This window comes from Abrus precatorius, unplaced genomic scaffold (genome assembly GCF_003935025.1).
Source record: "Abrus precatorius isolate BTA unplaced genomic scaffold, Abrus_2018 Scaffold9, whole genome shotgun sequence".
In the NCBI taxonomy this organism is placed as follows: Eukaryota; Viridiplantae; Streptophyta; class Magnoliopsida; order Fabales; family Fabaceae; genus Abrus; species Abrus precatorius.
The window spans coordinates 2,291,294-2,304,463 of NW_020874439.1; the positions used below are offsets into that span (position 1 = coordinate 2,291,294).

At 31.4% G+C, this 13,170-nt stretch overlaps 1 protein-coding gene across 1 annotated transcript; it reads right to left on the reverse strand.

The window, feature by feature from the left end:
• Positions 1-3,986: 3,986 nt before the first annotated feature.
• On the reverse strand, positions 3,987-5,072 carry LOC113849554. The gene has a single exon (XM_027479543.1). It carries the CDS (start codon positions 5,070-5,072, stop codon positions 3,987-3,989), a length of 1,086 nt encoding a protein of 361 aa, XP_027335344.1.
• Between the last annotated feature and the right edge of the window lie 8,098 nt (positions 5,073-13,170).

A 13,170-nucleotide genomic window follows, 5' to 3' on the forward strand; every position in this document is an offset into this window, starting at 1 on the left:
TGAATAAGGGAGTCACCAATCCCTATATCCCACAGCGTATCAATCACAAAATCCCATTTCAGCATGTCATACGCCTTTTCCATATCAATTTTAATCGCCATGAAACCCTTTTTACCTTTCTTTTTCCTCATGGTATGAATAGCTTCTTGAGCGACGATAATATTGTCACTCCCATGGCGCCCCAGAACGAAGCTGCACTGGTTAGGACTCACAATATGGTGCATTATACTACGAAATCTAGTAGTTAACATTTTAGTAATCACTTTATACGAGACATTGCATAAACTAATAGGTCTAAACTGTTTAATATTGACAGACAACTCAATTTTAGGAATCAGCGTAATCAGTGTCACGACCCCTTTTTGTAAGGAACCGAGAATATTGTTTGTACATCACATACTTATTTAAGATAAATAAATAATAGAGAATATAAGTATGAAATTCTCTTCTCAATTAAAATAAAACAAAGTTTCGTACAATAAATATCCAACAGAACAACATAATATTACATTTAGTTCATTATATTCAAAATACCCCAAATTATACTATATAGCTCCCTCTACATGAGGTCTCAAAATATAAGGGAAAAAGGACTTTGATGCAATATTACTCGACCCCAACTTTTAACATTTCTTCACTGGCCCCTCAGCCTGTGAAGTAGATGCAACACCTGCTACATCTGCTTACGTACCACCGTACGATCATCGCAGTACACACGTACACAACCATCTAATGCATAGCATGATAACGGTTTCCAACTGGTTTCACAGCCAAAGTAATCTAGAAGAAACCGAGCCGATCCGGGAGCGACCCATTCCGGTATCTGAATCCAGACAGCACAGCACAGCAGCTCAGCATGAACTTACCATTATACGTCTACCCACCTAAACATGTAACTCGGCTCTATAATGATGCAAAACATATCTCAGTATGATGCACACCGCCAAAATTATTTTAACAGCTCAACTAAGGCAAGTTTGTAGTAGATCAGCCAAAATCTCAACATTTTAAATCAATTAACAGCAGTTACAGCTTAAAAAATAGCTTTTATTCAATAGATCTAACAAAATCATATTAAAATATCTTGAAATAGCATATTAAACCGTTCAAAACGTAGTTCATAGGTTAAAATAAGCTCCCCTTACCTCAGAACGATGATTCACACTAGATCTACCAAATATTACTTGTTTTATAGCAAGTTTCACTGAAGATTTGGTTTTAGAATGGAGTTTCTCCTAAGAACATCATGAACTTCTATGAGAAAGAGAAGAAGAAGAGAAACGAACGGTAAATCTAGCTTTAAACTTAAAGAAACTTACTTCAAATCCCTCAGAATAGACGTAGAATCTTAGATCTGGCGAGAAATCTAAGTTTAGGAGGGTTTAATATGAGAGAAAATGGTGGTATATGGCCTTAGAACCTTTGAGAACCTTGGATATGAGTAAAGGAATGAAAATTTCATGTAAAGCCCCCTTTTTATAGAAATTTTTTGAAATTTACTGTTCACTGCCGGAAACACTGTTCATCGCTTTACTATTCAGGGCCCTATTCACGCCGAAAAATACTGTGCACGCGTACTGTACGCGTATGTGACGTCAGCCATGACGTCATGATGATGTCACTGATGACGTCAGCAGTCACTGTACATACGTGGTTTTTACTGTTCATACACGATTTGTACGTGGTTTGCACTGTTCATAGGCAGTTTTACTATTCATACGGTACTGTTCACTTTTTTTTTTTAACTCCATCTAAATCTATTCCAATACCAATTAATCCCTTAATTAACATTTAACAAGTATAAAATATTATAGATTACTCAATAATAAATCACAAGCTTGACAATCAGCGTGTCATTAATATCTTTAATCTTAGAAGGATTAAGGAAGATATCTTTAACTAAACTGCAAAGAGAAGGGCTTACCGTATCCCATTGGCTCTGGTAAAAAATAGCCTGCAAACCATCCTTACCTGGCACTTTATAGCCACCCATAGCAAAAATTGCCTGTTTGATCTCCTCATCACATATGTCCCTGTTAATTAATCGCTGTTGCTAATCGAGAAGAGGAGGGAACGCCCCATGAAGGCAAAAACTGTCATAACCCGTGTTGTTCCTGTAAAAGTCTTTAAAATAATTCATTGCATGCACCTCCAACTGATCCGCATTAGTAATCCAATCTCCCATCTCATTTTGCAATGATTTTATCTTATTTCTTTTTCTCCTAACCAAAGTGGTACCAGAAAAAACTTTGTGTTCCGGTCACCATATTTAATCCATTTGCACCTGGATTTTTGGAACTACAAAATTTCTTCTTGAATGAGAATCCTATCATACTCATGCCATAGATCCTTTTGAAGTTTTCCCAAGAAACTGTTGTGACCACCGGCCAGATTTCTTTCAATACCATTCAATCTCTTCATAATCCTCATCTTTTTATAAAAGATGTTACCAAAAACTTCTTGGTTCCATTTCTAAAGGCCCTGTTGAGTAGCAATAATCTTTTCTCCCCACGAAGACCCTGAATTCCAGAAAGCACTAACCACCGAGGATAGCTCATGGTGCGTAAGCCATGAAGCTAGAAAACGGAAGGGTCTCCTTCTTCTATTTTGACCTTGTTCCTCGCTGAAGACCAGGTAGAAAGGGTTGTGGTCTGACTTCAATTTAGGTAGATGGTACACCATCATACTTTCATGCATAACCCTCCAATCCATATTAAAAAGGACCCTGTCCAGCCTTTTGTAAATATTTCTCCCAGCCCAAGTGAAGGGGGAGCCCACAAATCCAACATCAATAAGATCACAATTTCTAATGACCTCCTGAATTCTAGCACTATCACTGTTAGAGCGATTAACATTACCTCCCTTACACTCGTAGGAATGGAGAGTAGTATTGAAGTCGCCCATAATGCACCAAGGCCCATGAACCGTGCTATGAATACCCTGAATATCACTCCAAAGAGCTCTTCGAGAATGCATTTGAGGACTACCATAAATTGCTGTCAAAAACCAAGGATCTTTATTACCCCACTGAACCCGCAAATGCACATACTGAAACTTCTTCGAAATGACATCAACTTTCCAAAGATTAGTGTCCCAAAGACACCAAATTCCATTTGTATAGCCACGAGCTTCATTAACAGCAGAACCATCAAACCCAATTTTTCGAATAATTTTTTCTACCTTTTCACCACTGGTATGCGTTTCCATCAGAATAACAAAATTTGTACTATGCATATTACAAAGATCTCTAATAATTCCAGGAAAACTCTTACTGCTATTACCCCTACAATTCCAACATAACAAGTTCATGAGTACCTATTTGGGATTTGGCTCTCAGAGCCACTGCGGCGTGCTACCAGCATCTCTTCGTCACATTTCCTGGATCTGCTGGAGTCATTGCAAACTTCTATCTCCATATTCGAATTTGGGGTTGCAGATGGGTCTAGAAGGTCTGGCGGCTTCTCTACTGTACCTTTTGTAGAAGCATGATTTTGAACGAAGTTGATGGCATCTCTGTTAGGAAGAATAGTGTGAACCGTGAATTGTTCCAGTGAGTTGCAGTGCATTTTTTTCAAAAATCTTCATAAGATGCAAAGAGCTTTCTTTTCTTCTCTCTCTGTTCGACGGTGATTTCATGCTGTGAAGAGTTCACGGTCTCTTTCTCAGAGGAGCCAAGGACGCTAGTTGGAGTGATGGAGTTGGGCTTATTTTTCTCTAATGATTTAATTTTCTTTTCAAAGGGTTGGGCCTGAATATATTTCCCACTCTTTTGTTGAGGATTCTTGCCACCATATGGGCTTTTAACTTTACTAGACTTGGCCTCATTTCTTCTATTATTTTGAGTGAGGCCACTCTCCTCATGTTGCACGTGGACAACATGGCTTTCATGCATATCAGTGACCGTTTCAACCATAATCTTCTCAGCATCCATTTCAGATTCTTCTTGATACAAAGCATTAAAGCGTGATTCCTTGACCTGGTTACCCTTATTTCCTCCTGCGTAATTCACTTCTCTTCCTTGCGTAGTGATTCTTTCCTTTTTTTCTAACCGCACGTTTCACAAGCATCCAAGGATCAAACGAGTTTTCTTTTTCCTTGGAAAGATTCTTTCCATTCTCAATAGCACCAGACAGTGTAATCAACTCATTATTATTAATCATCACATCTTTCTCCTTGATTTGCGTTGTATTTCCCAAATTGTTTCTGACAGAACTCATCTCCATGGCTCCCTCCTTCGGTTGCACTACTGTTGGATCCACCAGAGGATCTGGATTCTTTTCCGAGCACCACTCTTGTTTATGACCGTAACGACCACAATTAAAGCAAACTTGATGGAGACCTTCATATTCTAAATTCACTGCAACACCCCAAAGTTTAACTTGAGGAACTAGCTTCTTCCATATATCTAATTCAACGTAAATACGAGCAAATCTTCCTCTAGAATGTATCGACGTCATTTGATCAACCTTCAACATGGTTTCTATCTTCAACCCAGCTCTTCTCAGAAAATTTGTGTTATAAAGCTCCATGTTAAGACTTGGAATCCTCACCCACACTGCTATCTTTCGTACCTTTTGTTCTGTTTCCAAAAAGAACAGCCTCCACCTTTGAACGATCAAGTAGTGGTCAGCAACCTTCCAAGGTCCTTCATAGAGTGCATGCTTATAATCATTTTCATCCGTGAAGCTCACAATATAATAGTCTCTAAGCAAGTCAATGATTTTTATGGATCCAGCCCTTACCCAATCCCTCTTTAACTTGTTCTCCAATATGCGTGGATGAATTCTTTTCCCAAAATCTTTCACAATCAGGGAGCCCCTCCATGGTTTATACCATTCTTTGAACTCTTCTTGCGACACTTCAATTTCTAGGCACGGATCGAATTCCTCCTCTCCCCTCATATCCTCATCCTGTTTATACCACTTGTTCTCCGGTAGATCCTCATCATCACTAATAAAACCTCCTTGGGACTTAGCACCAATGCTATGCATAAGGGAAGCCATATAAGAGACATGATTGTGAATTAATCCTTCTTTCTCCATTTTATTAACCGCAACAATAGCATCATCCATTGGTTTTTGAGTAATAAGTAAAGGATTGTCGACTTTGACTTTTTCATGGATCTTTCTTTCAAATCTTCTTCTTGAACAGAGGGTCCCTCATCCTTTTTTCCATTAACAGAGACAAACCCTTGAAAAGTATTCATTCTTTTTTAAGTCTAAAAGATTGAGTTATTGTTATTCTGTTATAGTAGTTTTCATTTGTAAGCTATTGTTTATTGAATATTTTCGGCAATAATGATTGTTGTCTAATTCATGGTCATGGAATATTAGAGGTGGTTAAGGTTTTCACTTTCATATCGCTTGTAATCTATGCCCTTACTTAACTTGTTCACGTCCAGCAAAGACACAGATCGATTCACGAGTAAAATATTTTTTATATATATTTTTTATTTTACAAAAACTTATCGACAACTCACTCATATAAAATATTTATTCTTCTTAATGAAATTATTTAATTTTTTCTATGTTGCTTTTAATTTTATATTTTTTAATTTCTAATATAAGAAAATATATTAAAAGTTATATAACCATTAGTATTTGTGTTTGTCTGATATATGTGTGAAACGGTAAGTGTGTTGCCGCCGTACATCATCAACAAAATATTAGAATTTAACATGGACGATCCAATATTGAAGAGAGAAGAGCGTAGTGTTTAGACTTGAATTTGAGAGATTCATTTCTTTAAAACGCTTTAAGCAGTTTTAGATTAAAGACATCTCTTCTTATAATAATGGGACTTGATATTTTAATAAAGGAGGTTTTATTAATATAATCATTTGTAGTTAGAAAAGATGAAGAAAATGAGAAATAATTTAAGAAAATAATGATTAATTAGATGGTGAAGTAGTTGACTGCAAATGATCTAAGAATTGATGGTGCTTTGGTATGTGTAAATACGAGGTATCCCAGATTGGGGCGAAGGAGAATTGGAAAGACGAGGAGAAACAAAATTGCAACGTGAAAAATCCAAATGGTCCCCTCCTTAATAGTTATAAACACATCACAGAAGATTGAAAAGGAGAATGGTCCCCTTAAGGTCTCAATTACCCTATCCCTCTCCATCTTTTAATTCTGCAAAATCAATGTGTCTCATTAAAAGAAACAAAACGCTCCCATGTCTCTCTATTCCCATCTTGTTTGGGTACAGGGAGTAGCACTTGAAAAACCTGTGGACGAGTACACGTGTCAGAAACCCACATAATTGGTTTTTTCTATCCACATTTGTTGGAACTGTTGTTTGCTAGTGTTGAAAATTAAAGGCTTAATTTTCCGTGTAAAGAAAAGGTTAAAAAACCATCAATGAAAAGGTGACTCAGCATGTTCCCTCAAAGCCTGAGGTGTACCCTCTCTGTTGCTCTGCCTTCCTCTGCACTATCCTCGGCCATAATCACCGTACACGTGGCTCTATCACACCGAATACACTTCTTTTTCATTCAATTCGGTCCCACGAATTTATATTTCATCTCAGACGCCTCTCTCTCTCTCTCTCTCTCTCTCTATATATATATATATATATATACACGTTGAATATTTTTTTTTTTTTCCAATACAGAAATTTCAGAATCGACGTAACCTATATTTAGATTTAAATAAATTTTAAAATAAGACTTTTTATTTTTATTAATACAATTATTTTTTATTTAATTATTTAAATTTTTAAGATATTAAATTATTATATTAAAATATATTTGATAAAAATTTTAATTAATATTAATTATAATTTATTAAAAATATTATTAAATAACATGAATTATTGATACTGTTAAACTCTTACCTAATAGTAGGTGATTAATTTAATTAATTTTAATGTTTATAATATTAAACTATAGAAGATATATGTTTTGTAGATTTTGTTAATGTGTTTGTAGGATTTATTTTAAATATTCAAAAACAGTGAAATTTATTAAAATAAATAAATATTATTTAAATAAAACTATATTTTTTTAATTAAAAGTCATCCTTAAGGGTTTATACTAACAGTTTTCATATTTTTTTATATGATTAATAAAATAATAAATATCAACTAATGTTATAATCAAAGTAGCTACTAATTAAGAACAAAAAATATTATCTTAAAATAATTTTTTATACAAAGAAAAGAAATATTTTTTAACAATGTATATGATAATATTTTTATTTTTATGTAACAAAAATTATTAATTAATTATATTTTAATAAATTTGAAATGAAAACTTTAATTATTTAATGTTTGAGTAGATCATCAAAATCTTATATGTTGTGTTTGGATTTTCATGAAGCATACCTTCAAGGTTAAAATTAAAACTAGTTAAGAAAATAAAAATAAGCTTTTTTGTCAAAATATAATAAATATACTTTTCTAATGATTTTCAAGCAATTCAACATAATTTTTAATAAAAATAATTTTACTTTTAATTTCTTAATCAATATGTTAGGTACACTAGTTAGTAAGACCTTAGAAATAAATATACTAAATCATGTTAAAAGGTTTTGTGGTTCAATTTCTCTTCAACGAATGGGCAGAACTTGTAATCAAAACAGTAGATGAGTACGTATATAGAATATGAGACTGTAGTTTTATTGATGTTAGGCTGAGACATGAAGAGCAGAAGAAGGCTGTCAAACAATGTCGTAGTAAAGCTGAATAATAGTTACTCAAAATGACAAGTCACTACTACTGCTTTCTTACTCACTATGGACTAGAGTAGAAAGAATTACCAAATTTGAAAGCCTCACACTACATGTACATTATCATAAATAGTTCATTTAAATTACCTTCTAATTTTTGGTTTGAAAATTTATTAATGATCTATTTAACTAATTTAAAGATTTGTTAATTATTTAATTAATTATATTTCATGTCACATTATTTAGTTATCAAAAGCCCATTAAAATACCATTAAAAAAAAACATTTCTAAACTGCTGTCCTTGTGTTCCTGTAATTTCAGGCCAGCCTTGTGTCCTTTTGGTTTCCAAGAGTCACCGAGAGTCAGATATTTTAACTATATAAAGACACGGAATTGTACGATTAACTGAAAACAAAATAAACAAGTATGATTTTCAATACTTGAACTAATTAAAATAGTGTTCCACGACATTCTAAGAACAAATTATTTACATACAATTATATTATATATATTATATAATTAACTTAGTATGAAAAATGTGTGAATAATACTATTCCCGTTTGCAATTCCCATTCCAAATTTTGCTATATTCTGTTTTGAACAAGAATGTTATCAACACAACTTTTTATACTTCATTTTAACGTTTTTGTTTATAATTAGTTGAAATTCATAAAGACCCTGTATGTAAAATACGAGATTCAACTGTGCTTTAAAAATAACATCTCCTCACAAATAATACTTTGTGTGAATGAGTGCTCAAATAAAGAGTAAAAAATAAAATTAAAATAAACTAGAAAAGATATATTATTTAGCTAGATAAAAAAAATGCATGTGTTAGAGAAATAAAAGAGAAGGATAAAAAAGAAAATGAGAATTAACAAACAAAATTCTCCCTTTTAAAAGAATTTAAAAGCATAAATTTAAGAGATGTTGAAGGGTTTATAAAAACTTATTCCTGTTTAAAAATTATCAAACAAAAATTATAATAAAATAAGTTTTATCTTTTTTTCAAAAAAATTGTATTTGAAAAAAATTAAAAATACGAATTTAAAAAGTTATAAAAATTTTCAAATAAAAGTTACTATCAAATAAGTTTTTGTTTTTTTTTTATCTTTTTAAAATATAACTCTCAAACAAAATCTTCGATATTTAAAGTGTTTTTTTTATGTAACTTTGTGGTCATTACAACCACCAGAAATATTCTTATTTTTTATTAGAATATTCTTATAGATATCTTTGACGTATACTGTAGTTATAATTTGGTAGAATACTTATATTTTTAGAAAGAATACTTTAAACAAAAGGTGTAGTTTCCTAACGTGTTCTAACTTAACAATAAGGGAAGTGTATATCAGCAAAATTAGCATCAATCATGGCTAATTACACAAAGGAGTATGGTAGTACGTTATAATTAACTCTTTTTTTTTAAATTATACTCAAAATGTAACTTACTAAAAAACACTCTTCTTAAAAAAAATATTCCGTTTATGGTGGTTGTCTCTCTCTCTCCATATAGGTATAACAAATCCCACAAAATAATAAATGACTGAAAATTAAAAAAATCTCTCCACTTATCTAGATAAATAAAAAATAAACACGTTGTATAAAAATATATATATATATAATAATAATAATAAATTTAGAAATTAATATAGCTTAATTTTGCAATAAAAAATTATTTATAATTTAATATTATATAAATATGTTTTGAAAAAAGACCGGTAATCGTTACCGCACAATCCTCCCCTTTCTGACTATGCACATTTCACGGCAGCAGACGAATGAATTTAAATTGGTGGGATTTTCTTTGACTAGCTGACAAATCATTTAACAGAGGAAAATTATATTTTCTCCACAAAATCACACCCTCCACTTTCTTTGCTTTCGAAATTAATGCATCCAAACAATACGTACGAGTTGAGATTAACAATCACTTAAATTTTAACTGAATTTATGTAACTACAAACGATAAAATCAAGGTTGCCTGCAATTATTAAGAAGAAATGTTGGTCCACATCTCTGACTCTCTCAGGTTAATTATGTGCGCGTTGCAGAGTAATTTTGAAATGGTGGTTTTGATGTTTCTATGATTCTGGCTTTGGGGCTGACCTTGGGGCTGACCTACTTATGTAGATATTGCTTCTCTGAGATGATGCAGAGAAGCAAAACCAAAACTGTGCTTGGCAGGGGAAAGTGGGAAACCCTGCTATAGATAAACCCGTGCATTGTTCTTAGGATGATGTTTAATACTATTAGATTTGGCAACAACTTTAAGAAACTCCTTGCTTGTTCATATCACTCGTCAGAGGTTAAATGTCAGGCCCTGAATTACTGACTTATAAACTGCATGAATTTGGATCACAATTTTATAGGTGCTGTGCTATGCTATGCTAATTACTCATGTCTTGTGACATTCTAGTTAAGTTTTGCATCATCATGCAGTTCAAAATTTACATGGCATGCATCCCAATGACACTTGCTAAAAACAGTCCTAATTTCTTAGCATCTTTATTTCAGTTAATTAAACTTTTTTCTCTCTTAAAAATTCACTCTTTTTATTCAGTTTTCCTTAAATGAAAAACAAAAACAGAATGTGACATTTGTAAAGACAATTACATCATCAACGGTTCATTTAGGAAAAAATTAAAATAAAATGATCAAATGAAAAATCGTACATTTTTTAAAATTAACTTAATCAAAACCCTTAATTTTTATTTGTACCTTTCATTTTATTTTATTTTTATCACTAATATTTAATATTTAATGGGAGAACGTACAGTTGCAGCCTCTAAAACAAACAAACTTGTTTTGTGACCCGTGCTGTACAATTGAAGATCGGGTTTGGAAGCACTAATATTACCATTATGTAATAGACTAATTGTCCAGTATACAGTTGAGCTTTAAAGCGTCGATCCTCTAACTGCGTTTTTCCTGTACATTGATGGGAAAACAAAGCTTTGAGTCGTTTAACTGTTTTTATTTATTTGTTTATGGTTCTCCAATTTAATTTCAAGTAAAATTTTAATTATAAAATAACATCAAAATATTTTTAAAAAACTGCAATTAAAAATTCTCTTTCACTTAATTTTCACTATCTAAGAATTGAAGAATTTTTTTACTAATTCATGAAATTATTCTTAATTAATAATATTAATTATTTTAAAGAATGAATAAATTAATTTTTCTCTTTCCTCATTTAATAAATAAAATCAAGTATGACCCTTCGATTAAACTATCTTTCCTCTCTTCGTTTCCAGTTTTTTGAATTAAATAGAACTCAGAAATGTTTGACAATTCAATTTTGAGAAAAAATATTAAAATTAAAAAATTTAACATTGTGTCTAGAGTTTTTTAAATCTTTAAGGAAATTTTACAGAATTAAAAGGTTATTTTATTAATGAAGTTATTGCGGAACATGTACCTTCAAAATAAAGCTTTATGAAGAGTGGGTGTTGGAGATGATTTTCCAAAATAGAAAATAATGAAAAGGAAGAAAAGAATAGAGCATAAAATGTTGGAGGAGAATAGAATAAAGCAGAGAGAATTTAAGTAAAATTAAGAATATAAGGGTAGTATAAAACGCCATATTACGTACAAAGCTAAACGATGGTACCAAAATGGGTCTAACTAGTCCTAACAAAGATATTCCATGCAATGGAAAGGAACATCTTTTTATTTCCACTCACGCAGTTGGTGTGTCGCAGGTAGCAGCAGCTCTCATCTCTCACGCGTTGGTCACTGAGGGCAGTGATATGTGACAGTAGCAGTGCAGAAGCAGAGTTAGGGCACGATTCTGTTGGGTGGGTCTCAGATTCTGAGAGTGAGGAATCATTCATATGAGTGTGTTAGAAGCTCAGCGAGTGACCTTAATTCAGGCCATAAAGCACATCACACTACGTAGGGATTTTCTTTTGACACATACATATTATACTTGTTAACGAATCCGCTGAGAGGTCAAAAAGATTCGATAAGTTCATCTTCATCTTATAATAAAAATAAAATTAATATTTTAATCAAATAATTTTGATCATTTCTGTATAAGTACACTAGCTCTTACGAGACATGCTACTGTATACATTAATTCATACTGATGCAAATTATATTTATTTATTTTTTCATTCAAAAATATTTTATTGAATATAATTTTATCTGAAAATTTACTATTAATATATAAGTAAAATTCATGTTTTAGTCTTCTAACTTTAAAGTAAATTTCAATTTCAACTTCTAACAATTTTTTTTTATTTTAATTTTCTAACTTATAAAAAAAATTTAAATATAAAAATGTTAATTCTATTAAAAGTTTTTATTGTTTTTTCACATGTATACTTTGTAAGTATTGTTGATCATCTTTCTCTATATTTTATCTACATTTCCTTTATCTCTCACATAAACTAGGAAACTCTCTCAACTTCTCATATATTTCTTTCAATTCTTGGTTATTCTTCCATTCTCACTACCACCCATTGTCATTTCTAGACTTGTATGAACCTTAGGAACCATTTCGTAATAAGATAAAATCCAAATATAACAAGTTAAGTGATTTACTTATCAATTAATTAGTGTTTACTATTTCACCCCAACAAAAAAAAAAATAATGTAAACAACTTGCAAAATTGAGAAGATAAAGACGACTCAAGCTATTTATATGAATTATGATAGTGAAACGACAATATGGTATCATTATCATCATGTGATTCACTATTAATGTAGCTATAGTTTCCTTTAACTTTTTTTTTTGGCTTAATATTTTTTAATAAACTATGGAGAAATTATTTGTGCTGTAATAATTTTTTAATATTTTTTTAAAGGCTATGATAACTAATAGAGTGGTTGTGATTGTGAAAAGAACAAGAAGAAGATGATAGGAAAAAAGTAAATAAGACATGGATAACAGAGATATGAGGAAGATATTAAAGAAGACCAATACAGTACATGTGGCAAAAAAATAACAAAATTTTTTAATCGAATTAATACTTTTAATTAAAAAAAATCTATTTGAAGCATTGTTACTAGTTAAGAGAAATAAGATGGACCCAAAAAAATTAGATGAAGAAATCAAAACTTACTTTAAACTTAAAAGAATAAAAGCAATAATTTCTCATATAATATTACTTACGTTTCAAACATAAACAAATTAATATATTTAATGGTCCAATAATTAATTCTTTTCACACGCATATAAGTTAATTTAATCTAATAATTATTTTTAACAGTTAAAATTTGATTTAATTAAGTTTGTTCGATTGATTATTTATTAATGTTGCGTAATAAAGACCTCTTAAGCAACTTTCATTAATTATGTAGGCTCCATGGAAGTTTTATAATTTTTCCTCTTATCTCCCATTTCGTCCCACGTCACAGCACACGAATGATGAACATGAGCATTGAGCAACTCACGTAATAAATTTTCATTTTTATTTTCAAATTGTTTCCTTTTTACTTAATAAAACTTTGGCTAACCTGGTAACGCCTCAACCCTTTATCTTTTTCGCTCTCA